General features: G+C 42.8%; 1 protein-coding gene across 1 annotated transcript in view; it reads right to left on the bottom strand.

Moving 5' to 3' along the window:
• The window catches only part of GPM6A (glycoprotein M6A), a 135897-nt gene extending 115794 nt beyond the window's left edge, over positions 1-20103 (bottom strand). Inside the window, exon 1 of the mRNA XM_063336056.1 lies at positions 19445-20103. Coding sequence (XP_063192126.1) covers positions 19445-19481 — 37 coding nt within the window. The 5' untranslated portion in view covers positions 19482-20103. The remainder of the gene's footprint in view (positions 1-19444) is intronic.
• Between the last annotated feature and the right edge of the window lie 3634 nt (positions 20104-23737).

The following is a 23737-nucleotide window of genomic DNA, read 5'->3' as shown; positions in this document are numbered from 1 at the left end:
CTCCTAGCGAGCTCCCCCTGCTATTGCAATTCTTGACTGGATGTTGAAGATAAAGCTCCATCCATTTTTCCTCCACCCCCGTACTAGACAGCCTAACTTATCATAGAATTGTTAGGGTTGGAAGGGACCTTAAAGATCATCTAGTTCCAACCCCCTGCCATGGGCAGGGACACCTCCCACTAGATCAGGTTGCTCAGAGCCCCGTCCAGCCTGGCCTTGAACACCTCCAGGGATGGGGCTTCCACCCCCTCTCTGGGCAACCTGGGCCAGTGTCTTCACCTCATGGTGAAGAACTCCTTCCTAACGCCCAGTCTAAATCGTCCCATCTCTAGTTTTAATCCATTCCCTCTAGTCCTACCATTACCCGACATCCTAAAAAGTCCCTCCCCAGCTTTCTTGTAGCCCTCTTAAGATACTGGTAGGCCACTCTAAGGTCTCCTCAGGAGCCTTCTTTTCTCCAGACTGAACAACCCCAACTCTCTCAGTCTGTCCTCACAGGAGAGGTGCTCCAGCCCTCGGATCATCCTCGTGGCCCTTCTCTGGACGTGTTCCAGCACGTCCAAGACCTTTATGTCTTACACTTCATCTGCTTGATTTGAAATAAATCCTTCCTTCTTATTTTTGTATCTAGGGAAGTTTATAATAGTTTGACATTGCTTTCAGTCATTCTAATCTTGGCATTTGTTGTCTGCAGTCAGACCCCAAGGTGGGCAGAACTGCTCTTCAGTGTTATTCAGGACGCTAGCGGCAAAGGCTACGTCCACCATCTGCTCTGACCCTAAAACTAAAATACCAAAGGCCTGAGGGCTGCTCCTATTTACCACAGAATAAGAAGAAAACCCCAACATTTCAAGTTATTTGGAAGCATGGAAATGAAAATGAGGATAGTACATATGCTGAAAGTGTCACTTGCACTGTCAGAGCCTCCATACAACTCATATCCTATCAAGAGGATTCATTATATACATACTCTTAAGAATAACTTTTTCTTTGACGTCATGAAGGCCAGAAATTTGCTTTTGTAATGCAACCGCTGAGATTTTGTTCATCATGATGTGATTTCAGGAGCTCTTATTTAAGAGGACTTCGAACTTGCACCGAAGCGAGGGGCAAGCAGAAGGCAGCCCATTTCAACCGCTCATCTGAGCGTACATCTCGCTGGCGGACAGCAGTGTTAAAGAAAGACCTATAAACAACATTTAAACGAGAGCTTAAGTAGCAAAAAATAAATCTTGCTGTACCAGCGCAGAGCTCACCACTGTGTACTCTCTCCACTAGGATAAAGGGGATGGTGGTGGTGCTCGTAGTCCTGGGCAGAGACTGGATGGACCAGAGACATGTTGGGACCACATCCCACACACCACTGGGGAAGATACGCAGAGTCTCTCTTTGCACGGGCAGTGCAATAAAGGTAGCCCAAGGAAGCAGATATATTTAAGAAACAGTCTTTTGAGTATATTTCTATTGAGAGATAGGTCTGTTAATCTCCTTCCACGCTTCAGCCTGAAATTTTCCTTGTATTTGGGGGTTGTGTTCAATCACGTGCTGTTAACACAAAGCCTTTGTTTCCTGCTGCCAAAGCCAGAACAAACTTTTCCATCATTTCACTACATGAAAATGTTGCAGTTGCCTTCCTAAAGAAAAACAGCCATTCATCTGAAGAAAATATAGATTTTTTTTTTTAATTTTTTTTTTTTTTAAACAAACAAGCAAGCACAGGCCTATTTGCTGCTGTTGGGTGTCACTTCTCTACAATGAGTGAAGAGAGATACTGATCCTGAGTAGAATCATATCTGTCCGGAACTTTTCATATCGCATGTCTATTATTGCTAAGAGACCCAGTTCTCCTGAAGGGGCTGAAGTTAACAACTCTCCGAACTGTTCCTTCCTTTGGCACACCGCGCAGACAGCCACCATATGTATATCCCCGCATCCTGCCTTTGACTACAGCACTGCTAAAAATCAAAGGTCTGTCACTCTTCATTTTAACAACACATATGCCATGTGCATAACGATTGCAGCTCCTTTAGTTTTGCTCATTTAAATAAAATATTTGGTTAGAAACTAAAGTGGGACAGAGAAGATACTTTGATTACCCTGTATTCCACCTTTAATAGCAAAGAACATTTAATGGCTGCAATTTATTTATTTATTTACAAATCAGCAAGTATTCCCTGGCCTATTTCATCTTTCTTTAGTATCTACAGCTGAGATGAGATTCCCATTGTAGAAACGTAAAGACTATGACCCACTAAAGCAATAAACAAGTCACAGAACGGGTGGAAGAAGTAAAAGCTTATGTATGTCCTACATGGCTTTTCACAGATGGGAAACCAAGACACAGCGAGTTAGAGTAAGATTTTTCAAAAGCACAAACAATTTTGTAGTCATTTCCGCAGGTCAAATTGAAAAACGTAAAGGATACAGGGGATCAGTTTCAGATCTCAGTCCAGAATCTTAAATGATATCCTAGTAATCTTCAGAAAACATGATCTTTAAAACAGTAACTTATAAATTATTGGCAGAAAGAAGAACTTAGTTTTTAACCCAATAATATACATTTTGATACCTTCGCTATTTCACAACAATTTAATTCCTCAGGATTACCAAGCGTGATGGAAATTATTGCTGTGACATTTCTTTTTTTTAACTGTGGACTCTTACTGAGAGTTCATACATTGGGCAAAGGTCCAACGTTTGTACTCGCTGAAGCTGCGCTACTGCAACCACCTCGGGAAGGTCTCTGATGGGATTTTTGTTTTCACAGAATCACAGATTCTTCATGGTTGGAAAGGACCTTTGAGATCATCGAGTCCAACCAAACAACCTACAATCTCTGCCACTAGAGCATGCCCTGAAGTGCCACATCTGGACGTTTCTTAAACACCTCTAGGGATGGTGACTCAACCCCCTCCCTGGGCAGGCTGTTCCAGTGCCTGACCACTCTTTCAGTAAAGTAATTCTTCCTAATGTCTAACCTAAACCTCCCCTGCCGCAGCTTCAGACCATTTCCTCTGGTCCTGTCATTATTCCCCTGGGAGAAGAGGCCAACCCCCACCTCTCTGCACCCTCCTTTCAGGGAGTTGTAGAGGGCAATGAGGTCTCCCCTCAGCCTCCTCTTCTCCAAGCTAAACATGCCCAGCTCCCTCAGCCTCTCCTCACATGCCCTGGTCTCCAGACCCCTCCCCAGCCTGGTCGCTCTCCTCTGGACACGCTCCAGCACCTCAATGTCCCTCTTGTACAGAGGGGCCCAGAACTGAACACAGCACTCGAGGTGAGGCCTCACCAGTGCCGAGTACAGAGGCACCATCACTTCCCTGCTCCTGCTGGCCACACTATTCCTGATACAGGCTAGGATGCTGTTGGCCTTCTTGGCCACCTGGGCACACTGCTGGCTCATGTTAAGCTGGCTCCACCGGCACCCCCAGGTCCTTTTCTGCCGGGCAGCTTTCCAGCCACTCTGCCCCAATCCTGTAGCGTTGCTTGGGGTTGTTGTGACCGAAATGCAGGACCCGGCACTTGCCCTTATTAAACCTCATACAGTTGGCCTTGGCCCATGGATCCAGCCTGTCCCGGTCCCTCTGCAGAGCCTTCCTACCCTCAAGCAGATCAACACTCCCACCTAGTTTGCTGGTTTTGGTGGTTTTACCCTATTTGTTGAAAGGTTTTGCTGGTATTTGGTAGTGTTACTACAATAACGCAGTTGTTTTTACAACCAGTTTATACAAGTGTTCTGCCTCACACAACCAGGGGTATGGTGTACGTTCATTAAGAAATTTATTTCCTATCCCCTGCAGGTTGACTTTCACCCACATTAACGTTTTTATGCTTCTGTTGCAGGAGTTTCATATCCCAGTTTCCCAAACTGAAAACTCTCATCTCGGTGCTGCTTTCTCTAAGTGGTAACACAGATTAAGATGAGCTGGGAGAGCTCGCTAAATGTGAATATAATCTCATGAATTCCGGCTGCATATTCCGCCTCATTTGCAAAACGTGAGACGGCCTCCCAGGTATACACTGAACACAACTGATCCAACTTCTTACTTTTATGGCACGTTATCACTACAGCTGCAAACATTCTGACTATCTGCCCACCTTAACAGCTCATACAGAACAAACAACTGAATAAAAGCACGTTGTTCTGTGAGGAATACAGCTGAAGGATCTGTGTCCTCCCCCCTCCAATATCCCTTTGAAAAAAATCTTGAAAATACTTATAATTTTGTGATTTTTGGAGTTTGTTTTCTCCCAAATACAATTAGAAATCTCCAAAGTAGCAAGAGTATTGTTGCTTACCTAACACCAACATCAGCTGTAATTAAAGTTGTAAGACAGCAACTGGAAGACACTGCCAGAGGCTGGTTATATTAATAGATACTGCAAAGATTGTATATTCAATACAAAATCATTAAAATGTATAAAATACCCAGTCTTCTCTGTCTTGATAACATCTTACGTCTTTCAACTGGACAAAATTAGACTTATTTAGCTTTTTGGTGGCAACGAATTATTCAGATAAAGCAAATCAGCCGAGGTCCTCAGCGCACCAACACTACCAAAAAGGTGGCCACTGTGAGGAAGACAAATTTACTATAAACTAGGGAGAAGGGAAATAACAAGCAATTAAGGACGCGGAACGACGCTCCGGGCTAGAGAAACCGAGCTGATGGACCTTGAACCTCTCTCAGGAGCTCAGAGCACAATGGGGTACGTCACTGGGACCATTCTGGCCCCCAAGGTGCTTTTCTCCTTCGCCAGAGCCTGGATTTCATTCATTTCCCAGCCCTGCAGCTCACCAGCATGGAAAAATAAGAGCAGAACAGAGATAAGAAGCCAAAAGGCAGTATTTCACCAGCTGACAGCAACAAAAATAACAAGGCCTACGCTTCCGCCCCACCCTGGTACCGAGGAACCTATGAAGCTTCATTTAACGTTCTTTTTCCTGTATATTTGTCCTTAAATAAGAATAGCCTTGAAACAGCAGAAAACAATGTTTTAAAGAATCTGCCCTGAGGCATTATATTTTTCCAGTATGAAAACCAGCTCCGGAACTACAATCTGTTAAGAAGATTTCTTCAATAATATCGTTATCGCTCCTTTGAATATTCATACCTATTTTTGCACTTCCCTGCACTGCTCATTAGCAAGACCCGCTGAATACATCTGCAAGCAACTGAGACGCGCAGCACTTATTACACCATTGCTACTAAGGATGTAAAAAGACTGAACTGACACCAGCTCCAAATACACGCTACATACCCAGCTCCGTAAGCTGCCTTCAAAAATTTCTAAAATGTCAGACATTTGAGTAGATATTTATCCTCTGCATATACATAAACCCCCAATTCTGCCTCTATTAAATACCTTAGATTTACAATGGCTTTGTTGGAACGCACAAGAAATATAGGACTGGGTAACAGAAATGCGGATATTTTATTAGCTATAGTCATAAAATTGTACACCGCCACGAGTATTTGTCAAGCATTATGTCATAGAGAAACCCAGTTTCAGTTTTAAAGCAAACGATTGCACGTTCTGAAATGAGAGCCCCCGGAATTAGTCATTTCCATTAAAACTATGAAGTAGAATTGCCTAGCAACCAAGAAAATTAATTCAGAGATTAAAATAAACACCGTGGCACTGACAGAGCAACTGCTATGCTCTCCCGACAGCCATAGAGACACTTCGAAAAGAGGCTAGTGCTTCCTTAATTTTTCCTAACAAAGGAAAAACAAAGAGTTTCATGAAATGAGTCATAGTGGACAAAGAATAAACACAAACCATCGAAGCGACTGCAAAAAGCAAATGCAAGTAATTGCCGTCTTTTTACATAACATCATTAAAATGAAAAATATAGAAAGTTTTCGTATTCTGCCAACAGTGCAGAGATAGCTGCGGAGGTTTCTAACACGTTTTCCCACTTACAAAGAGCAATTTTGTTTCGTTACATTCACTCCATGCAATTATTCCATATTTTAGTACTTACTAGCTTAATTTATGACAGAATTTATGACCATGCCTACCTGAAAAAACTCTGCAGCATGATTACCCGCTACTACCCCTTGTCAAATTATTCCCCGTCACATTTCTGTAGGGAAGCTTTTAAATTATACAGTTTATCACACTGAGGTTGTTACGGAAAAGAAAAAAAAAAAGGTAACAGATTAAGGACAGTAAGGATGGCTGCGATAATTTAGTTTAATGACTGCTACTCTTATATTGCTTGTTCCATCTGGGCCATTGTGTAATTCATCGTCCCTGAAGGGCTACAAAACGCCTAGTAAAATTATCCCTTTCGAAATAAAACAACCACGTTCCGTAGCAACATTGAAGTCTATCGCCTTGGCAGGATATTAGATTAGAGGAATGATTACAGATCAACGATTCCCGAGAGCAGCACTTTCAGACCTCGACTGCAGACGGTCCATCTCTCCAGCTTGAGGTGCAGAGTTTGTACGCACTCAAAAAAAAATAATCAGGAATTATGAGGGCAAGAATAATGGAAAGAGGACAAAAAATGAGATCCCAGAAGACATCACCAGATTTAGCGACTGCAGCAGCTACATCAAATCTAGTTGAGTCTACATTAAGAGATAATAATAATAATAATAAAACAATATGAGAAATAAATCAAGACAGACAAGTAGGAATAACTGCGTTAGAGGGTAAATCCCCAGGCGTGGAGATAACTGGACCTCTTCTATCAGGAGAGAACAGTAGATTTCAGCCCTTTGGTTGTGTGTAATAGTCACAAAACACACCCACAGCTAGTTCCATTCCTGGAGATATTTAAAAGATGCGTAGACATAGCGCTTAGAGATATGGTTTAGTGATGGCTTTTGTCAGAGTTGGGTTCATGGTTGGACTCGATGACCTGAAAGGTCCCTTCCAACCTAGGTGATTCCATGATTCTACAGGTACTTTAAAGTCTGGAAATCTGCCTATTCTAATCACATTCAAGAAAGGCAGAGGTGCCTGAACTGGATTTTAGAAGTTAAGGCTGTCAATAACTATGTGATAAGGTACTAAAATACATGTTCTCATCTTCTAGCCAGGGATATAGCAGGTAGTAACGGAAGGATATCTGCTGGAAGGACAGGCAATGCAGATGGCATGGGCATGTGTAACAGATCAAAATGAAGAAAACATTAACAGCAAAAGTCCCCCATATGCAAACACATCCATAAAGCCGCTAAAAGATCCCAAATGTCCATAACAGGTTCCCCCATGTCTTAAATATTTAATGAGCGTACCAGATGGGGACGGGGGAGAAAAGTATCTTGCCTGAACCATTAGCATAAACACAGCTGACCTAAAAGGACCTACTCACCGCTAGATTATAATTACTCCAGTGTTTTCACGAGTGAACAACGTTCATAAATCGAGAATAATTTGGAGAGATGACATCTTTGACAAACGGTAGCCTCCATATGCTGTTGAACAGCAGAAATAAATTTACGTTTCATTTTCTGGCCTGTGTGCTGGGTGTGGCTGTAGCACACGTGTTTTACCGAAGTCTTAGGACAGCCACAGTGGTAAGCACCCTTTTTTGCTTAATTTTATCTGTATTACGGAATGGTTATAATTTGTGATAGAAGACACTCCTGCAAACTCTACACATAGCGGACAATGGTGTCTTTTTTCCCCGTCTAAGATTTTAAACAGCACAAATGGCAAAAATTCTCAGAAAGAAGTGGCCATTTTCTGTGTTCACACTAGACATCGTGAGAGTCCAGTATCTTGTAATACCAGAAAGCCTTGTGATAGCCCCTCGGCTCAGAAGGATTTATTAAACATCTTCCCCACTCTACCCCACAAAACACAGGCAACTCACCAACACGCTGCTTCAGACCTGCGTTAAAAGACCAAAAGTCTCACCTATAGGTCGTTAGAAGAGGACAGCGAGAAGGATAACACCACTCTTAGCCCTTGCACTAGCAGCAGGAATTTAATGAAATTAATCTCCCAGATAATCTTAGAAAGCAGACCATGACCATGTTGCAGAGAAAAGGTAAAAAGAAGGTCACTGGTAGCCTGCCTTGGGGAAAATTCCATCTGCACAGCAAATTTGACGATAGGCTTGGCTTCAGCATGTGAACAAGACACACTAGCAAAGAATTTCAATGCCATTAGAAGGTCCAGTATACCTTGCCCAAGAGCGAATCCAAATTCCAGTAATTCAGAGGAAGAACACAAACAAAACCCCTTAAAAATGAGAAGAGCCAAGAAGAAAAGAATAATAATTTCTTAGAACCTGCAGACAGCCACAGGAGACCTCAAAGCATATTAATCTACTGTAATACCATGCAAAACAAACAGGAAAAAAAAAACCTGCTGATAAACAAACTCCATTCAATCTTCCTTCCAGTCTCCTCTCAGACCCTATTAAATTGCATCACCGTATCCTCTCGCAGATTTCCTGCCAAAAACCCGGCAGCTACATGCAAATTCCTCATGGCACTGTTAGGTCTTAGTCTTAAAGACTGTGCACGTGCTTCCTTTTTGTCTACCTGAAAAATTGGCATAAACCCAATGGGATTACTTGCGGTGCACGACGTCGAATACGTACGTATTTGCAGGATCAGAGCCTTGGTCATTGAGCTTCCAAATTTTGAAGGTACTTATGTCTATAATTTTAGAAGCATTATATTACCCTGAAATCAAGGGCAATATATGCATTTACAAGCAAATCCTACTCATTTCTACAGTGTTGGTGAGTAATGTGAATGAAAGTGGTCCTTAATACTCTAAGACTATAAATTTTCCAGCAAAAGGGAAGTATTATGTAGCAAATAGAGTCAAGGCTCAATAGAAGGAAAGTTCTATGGCGCAGAGGAGTAGATCTCAAGCTAATTATGAACACTTGGAAAACAAGACATTATTTTGTTTCAATCTGGTTTGTCCCTCTAGCTAATTAACACGGCAATGAGATGCTTTTGAGTAGCGTGAGAAGCACAAAGAGAATCTGCAGGTGTTTATAAGGAACTGCAACCTCCTACTGAGAGGACAGGCGGGGGAAAGCACGGTTAGGCTTACTTATAATGTTAAAAGTGTGCGATGGCCAGAAGTCAACCCTCTCAGTGAGGAACTAGAAGGCTGAGAAAGTCTCTGAAGACAACCGTACTGCTATATCGAAGCATCACAACAAACAGGAAAAGCGTTGTGTATATCCAACACACTCAGACTATTTCATGAGACAGTAAATCACCGTATTGGCATCATTCGGCTAGAAATGTGAGTTCCTTTTCTGTATAGGAGTGGTTTACCAACAATTCATGAACAATGGCAAACCACGTTAAGTGGGAAGCATTTTACGCTAAAGCTACTCAGTTTAAAAATCAATAATGCAACATTCAATAATATAATTGAATAGCTTTATGAACACCACAGTGGCCAGCAGTCAATGGTCCCTTTCTCAAGGCAATTTCAGCCATTTGCTTTCACCCTCAGTTATGCATATTGAGTAACTATTTACAGTGAGGTAGCAGCCTACTGCCCCCATAAGCTCAAGTACGTGCTCTGTATTGCTATATAATCTTTACGAAAAATACCGTCCTTTTGTGCCACATGCAGAATTAAAAATGTTATTGATTTTACCATTATCAGCAAAAATGCAAACTGGTTCGTGGGTATCTGCTCAATTACAGTTTTTCGCAATGGGCCAACAGCCAGAGAGGTGGAATTTGGGCTCACTGTGCCCAGTAGCAGCTACCACATCCCCTTCCTTCGACTGGAGCTACTGAGCTGTTTAACATTGTACTCGGGTAGGGCACAGAAGCGTTTGTCTGCACCTTCTGCTCAGTTGTTCCCCACCTCCGCCATTGCAAAGGGAGCATACCAAACATACGCATCCCAGAGACCAGATCCAGCCTCCGAGCTGCACCATGAATATGGTAGATAAATGATGCAGAAAAATGTAGCCGGAAATCATGGAGGTCACAGAACAAGCAGGCGAGTAAAGAGCGTGAAGTTGCTGAATACAAGTCACTTTGTACATATAACATGGTGACACAATATGGTATTTCACTGGTAAAAGGCAAGGATTACTTTCCTGGAAAGGTTAAGGGTAACTTTAACTTGTCTATTGCCATTCACTAAGAGGGAAGGCAATCCTCTGTTGAATAACTCCACAGTTAGGTAACCCACAATCCCCATCAGATCCCTCTTGACCTTTCAAGAGTATGCCTCCCTCTGGAACAGATGTCCTTCGACCTGCCTAAGAAGTAAATGTTAATTCTCTTGTATTTTGTAAGGCAAGCCTCTTTGGGGATTTATATGCCACCATAATATCTAGAGTCTGGGCATTTATTTTTTTTCAAAAGGCATCAGGAAGAAAACCACCCAAAACTGCAAACGTTTACTCATGTGAAATGTTAGAGAACAGTCTTAAGATTTAGGACTTACCTACTGATAGAACAGGAACAACAGAACTAGCAACAGTGATAAATTTTCCGTGGCCTTCCACTGCTAGTCCAGGCTTGGAGGATTCACCCTCAGCAGCCTGCACGATGTCATGCCCACCACAGTCCAGATGCTCCTTAACATTCTAGAGGAACCTACCACAGCATCAGCTTCTGCATGAAGACTCTAGCCCGTAAGCATTATGACATCCCAAAGCATTCATGGTACCGTTAGTAACTTCACTGTATCAGAACAGAAGATCTTCTGAAGGTGGAGGGTTTTTTTTGAAGTGAAACGTGTAAGAGAAGCATAGAAGAAATGGGGAGCAAACAATTCGGCAGATGGAAGTAGAAGATCACAAAACGTATGTATTGGCTTTCTTCTGGAGAGGCGAGAATCAGACTCTGTGCCATCCAAGCAGAGATGAGCACCTGGCTTGGATAGGTTTCCTCATCTAATCCCTGAGATACCAATCAAAACCACGACACCAGAAGCTCAGGACCTACTCCTGTATAAAAATATGCAAGCCCAAGTCCTTAGCTATGGCCAAACAGGTCCTCAACTTGAGACCTGCAAAGAGACACCCCAAGCTCTTCCCATGGTTGTTTTCTAAAGGCTTTTAAACTGATTCCAAATTATATCAGCTGCTTACTATTGCATATAGCTTAGTAGAGTAAGAGAAGACTTGGTGGGGAATCATGATGGGGGTGGTAGGTTTTGATGAACTACATAGAATCATAGAATCTTCATGGTTGGAAAGGACCCTTGAGATCATCGAGTCCAACCATACACACAGTAGCAGAAGGTGCCACTACACTGTGGAGCCTCCCACACCGGCTCCATCACCTTGCTGGGCAAGGGCACTGCCTTCACCAGAGAAACTGGGCCAACAGCTCAACTGCCACCACTCTTCCATGAACGTGACGTGATACTCTTTCCAACTAAGAGAGTCCTTCCTGCCTCTCATGGCTTTAAGATAAAACCAAATGTTTTATTTACCAACATTAATCTGCAAATATTAACCTTGTACCAGTGTTCAGATTACTCATGGTTTGGTTGGGGTTTTTTAAGTTTAAAATTATTGAACTTCATCATTATATCAACAAAATAAGAGATTTGAACTAGAGAGAGACTAAAACAAAGGTTTGGAAGCCATTTAAAAAAACCTCTATCTTAAAAGGCATGTTTTATTTACAAAGAAACTCCTAAAATTTCCATCAAGGCTCTCTATAGGTTTTGTCTGAAAGACCAAACGTTTCTTTCAAAGACCAGTCTTTCATTCTTTTAACTCTAACATTGTCTCCCACTATTTCTATATCAATTGCAAACCTCTGAACCCCTCCAAGGGTCTTCCAAGTTGTATTGCTTATTCCTTTCTTCTCTCCACCATATCCCCTCTCTTCAACCTCTACCAGCACAATCATCTCCACTTTTTCCCCCCAACGTGCCCTAATGCAAAGCAATGCTGAATCACTTACTGTGATTACCTGCTTAATTACTTCACTGTGCTACTATACTCTTCCTTTAAATTCCTCCTTCATGTCTAATTTTACCTATAGAAAATCATCCTGCTGCAGATTGAAAAGTGGGATGTGACCAGCTATGACTTAATTAATAAACATGCGGCACTTGACACCTCACACCGCACCTTCCCAGAAGAAATGAAAAAAAAAAAAGGTGTAGAATTTCATTTCTGTCCCTTACAGATGCTAAAAAAAGTGTTTCCACAGAAAAATGAAAAGCAAGAGAGCAGTCAAAGAGGTAGGGATGGGTTTGGGTTTTTTGGTTAGTTTGTTTTTTTCCGTTTATTTTTTTCTTTTTCTTTTTTTAGGAAGAGGAAGAAAACCAAAAACCACTCTTTGGGTACAAATGGGAAGATGCTGAGAAGTGAGGAACACTTACTGGAACTGCATAGACTGTGTTTTACTTGAGTTTCTTTAGACTCTGGGAGTAGCACCTTCCTGCAGAGCTCATATACCAACAGTGCAGCAAACGCACCTTTTGCTGAAGTCCAGTTTTATACCAGAATTGCAGAAAGTGCACTGCTCTCTTCATACCACTATTAAAAAGACAGATGTTTCTTAAAATTGACAGTAAATTGATTGTGATATTCATTTGCTGTACAGTTGGATTGCTATCGCTACCGGGGGAAAAAAAAGGAAAAAAAAAAAAAAAGGCGCAACTTTCACTATGTGACCCAAATCAAAATTCTTCAGAAACTGTCCATGTGCAAATATCAGAGATATTATAAATGTAAAGAGAGGAGTAATCCTTGCACTTAGTAGTAGTAGTAGTTAATGATATTTTAGCAACTGTTATTTGGAACAACGTTGTCCCAGATGGCTGCAGTATAAATTTGGGGAGGACTACTGAAGTCCTACATGATGACCAGTAGGAAGGAGATGAATAGATTGGGGCGGGGAGAATATTTAGGTTTCTTGGGGCTAGCGTCTCGTAGTATGAGAGTTGGCAAGGCTATTTCAGCTAACAGAATATTTCAGCCATTTTTTTGTGTCAGATAAAACACAGGACTCCCGCTGACACCTCAGTTGGATGAACTGGCTGAAAATTCTTCTGAAATAGAACTGTCAACCAGAATATTGACTAACAAAATATCTGATCTAGGATCAACACCCACCTTTGCCTTTCCAAAATTCTTATTTTTCAGTGGCCATCAGGCGCTTTATGTTTTTATAAAATCATACGCAGTGTCTACAATCTGAAGCAGAACAGCCCAAAAATGTGTAATTTTTTTTTTCCTTATTTTCTGCTTAATCCTTCTTATAAAACAATTAGGAGGAAAGAGCATATTCTCGCCTGTTTATACAGGGACAATTAACATTCCCAAACTATTGTATCAAGAAAGCAAACGTTGTCGTTACGTGAGGCCAGCAGCATTCCATCCATCTTCCATCTCCAATTCCAGTGCAATTCAAACTGGTTAAAAATGGCCTTGCCAAAATTGTTTGAGGTATTTCTCAGAAATGAATGTCTTGCCTCAATGTAAAATGAATAATTTTTAGAGATATGAGACATATCACTCCCTCTCCATAAGGAGCGTAACCACTAAGTTGGATCAAATTTATTTTTGCTATATCTGCAGTATTGTTGTGTCACTACTAAATGCTTATTTTTTCAGAGTTTTAAAACCCAAAATACCCCTTTTCCCCCGCAAAGGGAGCCTTGACTTTCACAAACTGTAGAAAAAGCTTTGTATAAATTTATATTGCTGGTTTGATGCGGTATTTTTTCAAGACTTTGTATAAATTAATAATTTTCCATATATTTAATGCCTCTTTTTTTTTTAAGCGTTTACATCTCTTACTTAGAAAACACCTTATTTCTAAAATAGCTTATTTATGAAATTGACACACGAGTGTCAAAATTACCATGAAGACTTCAATTCTCACCCGTTGAACTGAGGATTCCATCTGCCTCAGGGCAGCTGGAACACTTTTTGCCCTGAAAGAATATCTATAAAAGTATAATTAGGTCCTATTAATGCTGGATTTTCATGCCTATGACTAGTATGATGTTAAGCCTGTAAGAAATAAAGTTCTCTACTATGAACAGAGACACTTCAATGTTAAAGATTAAATAAGCAAGCAAGACTAAATTTATTTATATCATTATCTGCGAATAAAAGCCTAATGTATTGAATAATAGCATATATTCAAATTACAGCTCTGGAACTCACTGCTCCAAACGTAAGGATATGAAGTAAGGTAGTCTGTAGTCACTACATAAAGGAGAATAACTTACAGTAATAGAACAATTAACTCCAAATTCATATTGAATGTTATTGCGTTTTTCTTTAATAAGCCTCATTGATTAACTACTTAAGAGTATTACGCGGGAAATACAGGGAGATACTTTGCCAGATACTAAAATTTACTTCCATATTTAGCGTTGCTTGAGAAGGAAAATTATTTACTGCTAGGGACTTTGTGATTGTCAGGTGAGTATTTTACCTGACGCTCACTATACGCACCCTTTTAAGAGGCAGCAATAAACATGATGGAAGTTAAGACCATTCTGCTCTGAAGGAACTCGTAAAAATCCAATTTGAGCACAAGCTTGGGAACGAAGAGTAGAATTGAAAACATATTCCCAAGGGAAACGGGGATTGACCTCTGCCCATCGTGTTTGCTTTAAGAATCAAGAAGAGCAAACCCAGGTTCGGTACGAAGAACATCAGCCAGCAAATGTCTGCTCCTTCCTACTTATAAGGCCAAATTTCAAACCTGTTTCCAAATGACTCGCAAAAGCGCTTGTACTTCAGAGGTCCTACAAGACTAGACAGAGGGCAAACAGCCCAAAAAGCATCTCACTGAAGAGAGGAGCGCGGCTCACGCTTCCTCTGGCACTGACATTAAAGAACAGTAAAGAACTCCTCGGCTTTATTTGCAAGTCACATATATTTATATGCAAGACAGATTTATAGTCGCCCAACTAAATCAAAGTGCAAAATAATGAGATTCGCTCGTTTTTATTTTAACCAACTTTCGAACAACAGTCAAATGAGAAACTGGGCAACATTTCTCTTTTAGAGGTAAATAAAAAGATTTAGCAGCCTAACTCGCAGAGGATGCCAGCAACGGTCTGACCATTTGGCCGTTGGTTTATTTCTTAATACGAAATAAAAATGACCACTTTCCTCTAGTCTAGAGTATCCTACTAACCCCGAGTCTGCCATTTTCCAAAAAGCACTGAGGTCAAGGGCAGCAATTCAGGCTCTCCCAGTCCTGACCGCATCCTGCACTCCTTAGGACTTTCTTCTAAAACTCTGCTCACAGCTCTCCTTCTCTGGCATGCCGTGGAACAAACAAAAAAGCTTTGATAACGCTGCAGATCCTCTTAAATCACTCATACAGACCAAATTATTAAAAAAAAATAAAAATAAATCACTAATTCAGGTCTCGTTATTTATTTTCTAGTAGTCAACCATCCTTTGTCACAATAATATTATTTATTTTTTTTTGCGCTATCCTACCAGCGGAAGCTTACCTATGTCTGTTAGGCACGCTGCAGCCACGAGAGCGCCAGCAAAACTAGCCCTTCCTCATGGCTGCTGCTGACCACACACAGACGCTCCATCCTTTCCCAAGAGCTTGTTTGATGAAGGAATTCAAACCACAAAGTGAAGTTATGGATGAACCATAAAAAAAAAAAAAAAAAAAAAAAAGGCAAATTTATCTTCAATTTAGTGCAAGTGGTACGTCTTGCTTTCTTTTTTGTCTGAAATAGGTACATGGTGAGGATAATCCTGAACTCCACCGTGCCAAGTCCCACCCAATGCAAAAATTACAGTCCCTGCCCCTGGAAAAGTTTTCCCTTGGGGTGAACGAGTGAGGTTGGGGACATCTTTGCCATCTTGGTGCTCGGAGGGAGGGAAGACGGGCTCTGCAGGAACGGGACCGATATCTTCTTCCAGCCAGAGCTAAGAGTTTGACGTCATTGTCTTTCAAACGCCGGCAGTTGAGACCTGCCACTGACACATGCAAATTTATGCATGAGGTTTTCAAAATTAGCATGCATCCCCAAAGACATCAGCGAAACTTCGGCTTCTAAGCGGAGCTGAGCATTTTGAAAAAAATAAACCCGTCAAATAAATTACAGGCCTTAGTGATCCCGGGTTTTCCAGACAGCACTTTTGCAGTCACAGCTCTCGGTGTGGTGCAGTTGGAGGCACGTAGCACAACGTCCACGTGAAGGAAATTGTGAACAAGCTGATATTTCTGAGATGTTATGACTTTTTCCTTTGTTAAAATGTATTTTAACTTTCTGACCTCTCAGCCAGACTGTCGGCACACTTTCTGTTCTTGGGCAGCTACAGCCAAGGTGCTTTGACCTTTGAAACCTCCTCCCCGGCCTGCACCGGCTTGAGAGAGAAGGAAACGTGGGGTCAAGGGAAAAAGAGCGGGGGAAAACAAGCCTTCTCATGCTTTAAAACCGAAAATGAATGAATACAAATTATTCCTGGTTTCAGTTTTTACAGCTTTACACCTGAAAGCTGCTGGACAACAGCGTTATCTCAATTTACCATATGAAGGGGAGCGATGCCATGAAGAAACGACCTTCCAAGGCCAAGAGAAAGAAAACATTGAAGGAAGGGGGGGAGACAGGGGGTGACGACACACATCCATTCGTGTTTTCCAATCACTACTTTGAACTGTACAGTTTCTAGTAATTCGTTATTTTCAGAAAACAGACATGATATATTTCCCTGCTGACAATTTTCCAAGACACAGCCATAAAGAAATCCCAAGTGTTAACACCAGGACGTAGAGAGATCGTGTCAGGCAGAAGGCCATTATTTGGAACCACGATGGTAAGAATTATGTTTGCATTTATCAATGTCTTACTGCATAAAACTCTCAAAAATAACAAGCCTTCCAAGTCGGCAAGCCTCTAATTAGAGCTATCTTTACTGTATTTATGAAATGCATGGATACGGAACGGCTCCCGTCCATCATGGCTGCGAGCAAGACGTAATGCTGCTCAGTGGGAGGTGGGAAGCATCTGCTGGGAAGAGCACGGGAGTTGATAAGCAGTGACAACTTATACTCCCATGGATTTTGCAGAAAGCAGAGGGAAGGAAGGAAGGAAGGAAGAGTTCCACTCAAGATGGAAGGCAGAAGGACCAAAATTAGAATATATGAATTACAATGAAAGTTGCTGGGACACTACAGTTAGAAAAAGTAGTGCAGATGTCCTGGAACTGTACTACGGATGTCAGTTAAACACCTAATAGATAAATCATGCTAAATGAAAGCAAAAAACCCAGGAACTATGAGAGAGGCATGAAGTCATACCAGCAACAGCCAGTATTTTTCAAGTGCAAACCTTGAGGAGATCCATGATTTCATAATCACCCCTGTACTTCACTATAATTCCAACATCTGCATTCAAGCACCCCTGAAAACTCAGAAAATAACACTTTTTCCTTCATTTTCCTCCTGAATTGCAAATTTTCTTCCAACTCTAGCTACATTTTACAAGGTGTCGTAATCTGAAGTGGGAACAGGGCAGTTGACACGCCAGGTCCGCAGGTACGGTGACAGCAAGGAAGCAGCAGCCCCTTCCACACCAAGAAGGGGAAAAATATACGCAATTTAGGAGCTCTTAACATTCTCCTGTCCCTGTCTGCGATGACAGCTGGGAGCCACTAAAGGGAAAAAAGGCTGAACACATGGCATTGGAAACGGGGTGGGGGGCGAGTGGCGTTAGCTGCTGTAATCACACTGTTAATCACACCATTTTGAGGGGCTATTGGCCATTCAGCGGCTTATCCCATGAACAATGAGGACACAGTTTATCAATAACAACACGTTCTTTTAATACACAAAATGATTCAGGTTTTTCTCCAATTTTTTTTTTCTTTTTTTTTTTCCCCTAATAAGAATTTAGAATTTCATACTCTTTCTTCAGGCAACATCGTTCAGTGAGAATGAAGAATTTTGATTCAGTGGCCAAACAGTTCAATCCACTTGTTTTAAGCGGGGGGGCGGGGGGGGAATAAAAAATAAAAAATGCATTTCAGACTTTTAAAAAAGCACGTCTTCAATTTTTAAGTGTGAAGCACAGTAAATAATTCGAACCATAGAAGTATTGATTTTACCTTCAGAAAAAAAAAAAAAAAAAAAAAAAAACAACCAAAACCAAACCCTGAACTGTCTTGTATTTTCCCATTATTTCTATTGTTTGCAAATAATAAAATTCAACTGAAGAAAATGCTGAAATCACCGACCAGATACTAATCTATTTATCTATAAAGATAAGTATGTACACACACGGGGGGGGGGCACACATGCATCCTCCCTTAGTCTTCCCAAGGCTATCTACCCTGCATCCAGACCAAGCCAAGACCATGTGGAACCGAAAGCTGCATTCCGCCTAAATGGGTCACTTGCAATGGGAAAGGCGGACATTTACGCGGGGGAAGCACCATTGATCAGGCGGCGGAAAAGAAAACCCCCCAAAAACCCAGAATACGGCACCAGGGCAGAAAAAAATATGCCTTTGCAGGCGATTTGCATTAAATTAGGCAAGTTCCTAAATCCTCCCGCAACATGGAGGTGAATTCCCGAATGAATGCAAAACGCAGAGTACGCGGGATTTAACAGCCGCTCGGGTCAGCCTTTGTGCGGGCGGCAAAGGGAGAAACCGCGGTGCCCTCCCCTGCTGCCGCGTCGCCTGGACAGAATAACGCCGAGAGACCAAAAGCGCCCCGTTTCTCACAGGTTCCCGGATTAATAAGCAGCCTGCGGTGATTTTAAATTGCACCGTTAAGCGCCGGCCCGTCCCGGTGGTTTTGAGCCCGGGCGGCAGCGGCGGTGGCAGAGCCGCGCTCCCCGGGCGCGTCGCGCCGGAGCCGCTGCGGCTCCGACCCGCAAAAGGCGCCTCCGCAACACGCGGAACCGCTGCCCTGCGAAGAGGAGAACCGCGGCGAGGCTGCTGCAACACACGGCCAAACCGGGGGGGGGGTGGGGGGTAAAAAAAAAAAAGGGAAAGAAAAAAAAAAGGCAGAGGGAAATTTCCATGCTGCCTAAATAGATACAAAATATCCCCCCGTGCCTTTGTTCAGCCCGCACTCTCGTTCAAGGTGTTAAATACTGGTTGCCTCGTTAAATATCCGCTGTCGGAACACTGCGGGAGCAGCTCGCCCCTGGCTCACGCCAGCCTCCCCCGACCCGGCTCGACAAGCGTGAAAACACGAAATAAAGGAAGGTTAACAAAGACCCGCCTGGGAAGCAGCCTGCGTTAAACGCTCGCAACATCAGCCTGCGTTAAACGCTCGCAATATTAGTAGGAGCGATGTAAAATGCGCTGGTTTAGGTCTTTTTAATGCTAGGCATCGGACGGTAGTCGCTGGACTAATGGTAGGTGCTATCGCAGGGAGACAAACGGCATGAAAAAAGGAGAAATCTTTCCCCATCTGCCAGATGAGGCTGGCGCTAACCTTACGGCACGCTGCGAAAGCAAAGAAGGAGCTGCAAAATAATCATCTCCTTGCAGAGAGAAAGCGATTTCAGCACAGTACCTTTCTGCGTTTGTCCCTCTTCCATATTCTCTTCCATGGCTACCTTTCTTCGCTAGAAACAGCTACGGAGAATTAATCAAAAGCTTCAGTTGGATGTAGGAAAAAGTGTGGATTTTTTTTTTTTTTCCTCCTCTCCCTGGGAAGCTCCAAGAGCAGAGGCTTAGGCAAGTCCTCCCAGCTTAGCTAAGGCTCCCTCACTCTCCTTGTTTGCTTGGAGACGGGCTGTCAAGTGCAATTTCATTCAAATTACTCTTCCGTGAAGATTATCAATTTTTCTTCTCAAAGCTGCCCATTGTGTCCCCACCGTGAGCAGGTATTCAAACAACCAGCCTGCGAATTTGGGGGGGAAAGGCGGTCTGAGCCCTTCTGGCAACGGCAGCGCTGCATAAGCCTCACTTTGCATATAAAAAAAAAAAAAGGGGGGGGGGGGAAGAAGAAAAATAAATAAATAAAAATGGAGAAAAGAAAATTGGAGGTTTGGATTGAAAGCCCTGTTTTACATCGGCAGCGGGCTGCGCTGAAAGCAGACGGAGGGGTGTCCTCCTAAGGGGAGGCAGACCACCAACCCCCAGTTCCCCCTCCTCGCTCCCGAAATGGGAAAACCCAGATGCCTGGGGGTTCTTTATGCTGAATTATTTGCCTCCCCCCCCCCCCACCCCTTCCCCCTCCTCCCGGATCAGCACATTTCAGAAGAATACGACTCTTCGCTTCCCTCCTCCTCATGTATCTGTATCATCTGGAACTGACAACAAATACACACGATCACCCGTCTGATATTCCAGAAAACGTCTTTCCGACAGTCCCATTTTGTGTGGTTATTCACACGTACCAGCGCAATTCAATTAATTAACTGCTGCAAAATCCACGCACCCTACACGTTATCTGTCAGGGTCACAGTCAACAGGAATTTGGGGCCAGTTCGGAGACGTAAATCAGTACTTGCATCAATTTTTTTTTTGTTTATGATTATCCAAATTAATGATACCCAAAAATCAGCTAGCCGCACGCTTCAAACCCCTATTCAATAAACCGCACCTTCTTAAAACGGTGAAGCGCCAAAGGTTGGGGGAGTGAGGGGGCAGGAACAGACACACAAACTGGGAGGAATTCACCCAGGAAAAGCCCAGGTGAAACACGCTCCGAGGCACCTGCGCGTCTGGGGAGCTCTGCGGGCCGGCCTGGAACGCACCTTGGATGCCGCAGCCTACCAATAAATTCGCATTTTCGTACCTCGGTCTACAGCGTAACGCAACATCAGTTGAAGACTTTCGTTATTTCGCCGGGAAGCGCAATTAGAAGATAAGTCCAGTGTTGCTTTACAGTTTTCCCTTCTCATCCTTCTGGGGAAAAAAAAGTGACTGGAACTTACCCGCAAATAAAAGCTGCCGTGGCTGAAAGATCATATTTACATAAAAATGATAAATAGCTCATCTATTTACTTTATGCTGTCTAAAGAGATTGACCTACTGCTGCCTTCTAAGTCAACCCCAAAAAAGCAAAGTGGTTTTAGTTTGGGGTTTTTTTGCTTGCTGGGGATTTTTTGTTTGTTTTGGGGTTTGTTGTTGGTTGGGGGGGGGATTGTTGTTGTTGATTTGGGATTTTTGTATTCTTTTGGGTTGGTTTTTATATTTTTCTGGGTTGGTTTTTGTACTTTTTAAACACAGTTTGTATATAAATCTGTTCAAATCTGATTAATACCAGAATAATGTTTTATGTGTGAAGTTAGTTTTTTATATATAAATTAAATAACTGAGCGCATATTTAGTTAGTTACCCAATCCGTTTCCTACCCCTTTTTCTTCCTTTTTAATTCACCTCCCCAGGGCTCTGTTTTCTGGAACAACTGAGGACCAGTAATGAGTTGTTTCAGTGCTCAGATCTAATTGATCGTTTCAAAATCAACACACCGAGACTGCCCACACAACACGGAAGCGCGGCGCCATCATAGCATCGAAGTATCTTCCATCTTTCTAGGGATTATTCCTCCAGCCATATTTTTTAAAAGAAGGAAAAATTCCTCTAAAACAGAAGATGTCCTGTGTAAGTGTTTTCTTACACAAGCATTAATAAATCTTGATGTTTAAAAAAACCATATAGCAAATATTTTACTTAGGGTGGCAACTGTTTCTAAGCTTTGTTTCTTGATAGAACCAAATATTTGAGATAACCAACCTCTTTAACAGTGAGGTTTGCAAAGAAGAATCTATAGGTTGCTTATCAAAGCAAATGACTTTTTTCCTTAAAACGGTCATACAAATTTTGTTTCAAATATAAAAAGCATCCAAAAAAAAAGGCTGGAAAGAGATAATTGGGAGAGGATACGATGAAGGCTGTACACTCCTGAGTGACACAGAAAAGGCGAATAAGAACCTCGTCCAATACAGGGAGAGGGCTGCAGAGAAAGTAGGGTCAGGAGAAGACAAAGGCTGAGAACGCAACGTGGAGCTGAGCTCTGGAACTTGTTGGAGCAGGGTCTTGTAGAGGGGAAACAACAGAAGAGCAAGGAGAATCCAAAGATTGCTGGATAGGAAGATGCACCTCTGGATCAGGAGATCCCTGAGCTGCAAATCATTGGAGAGCGGAGGAATATTTTGTGGAAAAGTTTTATCTTTTTCATACACTACTTCCAAGACAGTCCGCCTTTGGACACAAACATAGGAGGTATTGGGCTGAGTGAGTCCTTGATCTCATCCCCACTGTGGTCATTTTCATGTCAGGTTTATGCACACACCTTAAATTTTAATAAAATTTTTAACTTCCTGAAAAGCCTACACTCAGAGGTTAAGGTGAGGTTAAGGTGAAATCAAGGTACCGGTGAAGCAAAGTATGGTATTGTCAAACCATGAAACCCAAGCCTGGGCTGCATCAAAAGAACCATGGCCAGCAGGTCAAGGGAGGTGATTCTCCCCCTCTACTCTGCTCTCCTGAGACCCCATCTGGAGTACTGCGTCCAACTCTGGAGTCCTCAGCACAAGAAGGACATCGAGCTGTTGGAGCGGGGCCAGAGGAGGCCCCGGAGATGCTGGGAGGGCTGGAGCCCCTCTGCTGTGGGGACAGGCTGAGAGAGCTGGGGGGGTTCAGCCTGGAGAAGAGAAGGCTCTGGGGAGACCTTCCAGCCCCTTCCAGTCCCTCAAGGGGCTCCAGGAAAGCTGGGGAGGGACTCTGGAGCAGGGAGGGGAGCCGTGGGACGAGGGGGAAGGGTTTTACACTGACAGAGGGGAGACTGAGATGAGATGTGAGGCAGAAATTCTTGGCTGTGAGGGCGGTGAGCCCCTGGCCCAGGGTGCCCAGAGAAGCTGTGGCTGCCCCATCCCTGGAGGGGTTCAAGGCCAGGTTGGACGGGGCTTGGAGCAACCTGGGCTGGTGGGAGGTGTCCCTGCCCAGGGCAGGGGGTTGGAACTAGGTGGTCTTTAATATCCTTTCCAACCCCAAGCATTCTATGAACCCAACCTGTTTTTCTGTGAGGATATTCTTATCATAAAGGCACTAACAGCTCCTCCCATTAAACATCAGCTCCTCCAAACTACACAAGTGTCCAAGCTCCTTCTCAAAAGGACTCTGAATAGTTTCAGGTGGTGTTAACTGGCCATCCATTCACAGCTTGTGTGTGAGAGAACATGAAAGAGTTTTTATGTCAGCTTCCTTCATGTTTAGCTGCATTTTATTAACATATTAATGTTGAAACAGAAACCTGCCTCCTAGATGGTTCTTTCAAAACTGTTCCAAGGACTTTTCAAGATGGAATTATGAATAGGGGTTAACCCTAGAACCAAACAACAGAAAAGGTGTGCAGGGGTTAAGAAGAATTACAAACGAAACCAGGAAATGCCAGCTTTTTGTCATTTTCTAAGCAGCAAACGTCGAGGCTTTCTTCCTTCAGCATACTGGGAAACCTTTCCCAGCAGTGATACACAAGCTACGTTAAAGCCATACCCAGAACCTACGCAAGCTGCAAACCTTCTCTTCCTGGGCACGCTGCTGGCACAGAAGGAAACTGTTTGAGTAGGAACCACATACGATCGCCTCAGGTTCCCTCTCAATGCGAGAGGAGATTATTGGCGCGAGCGACCACGGGACACCCATGCCAATTGTAAATGGCAAGGCACGACAGAACATCCAACTGCATAATGAGACTAAATAAACAGTTAATCAAGAGAATAATTGGAAGCTGATGACATTAAGAGATCCCCTGGTATCCATTATGAAATTACGAAATGTAGTTGAGCACTTACAGATTTAAACCGCACGACAAGACACCTGACTTTTACTCCCAGTTTTGTACGGTCTTCAAATC

Source organism: Chroicocephalus ridibundus, chromosome 5 (genome assembly GCF_963924245.1).
Source record: "Chroicocephalus ridibundus chromosome 5, bChrRid1.1, whole genome shotgun sequence".
In the NCBI taxonomy this organism is placed as follows: Eukaryota; Metazoa; Chordata; class Aves; order Charadriiformes; family Laridae; genus Chroicocephalus; species Chroicocephalus ridibundus.
This window is presented reverse-complemented; position numbering and strand designations above follow the sequence as displayed.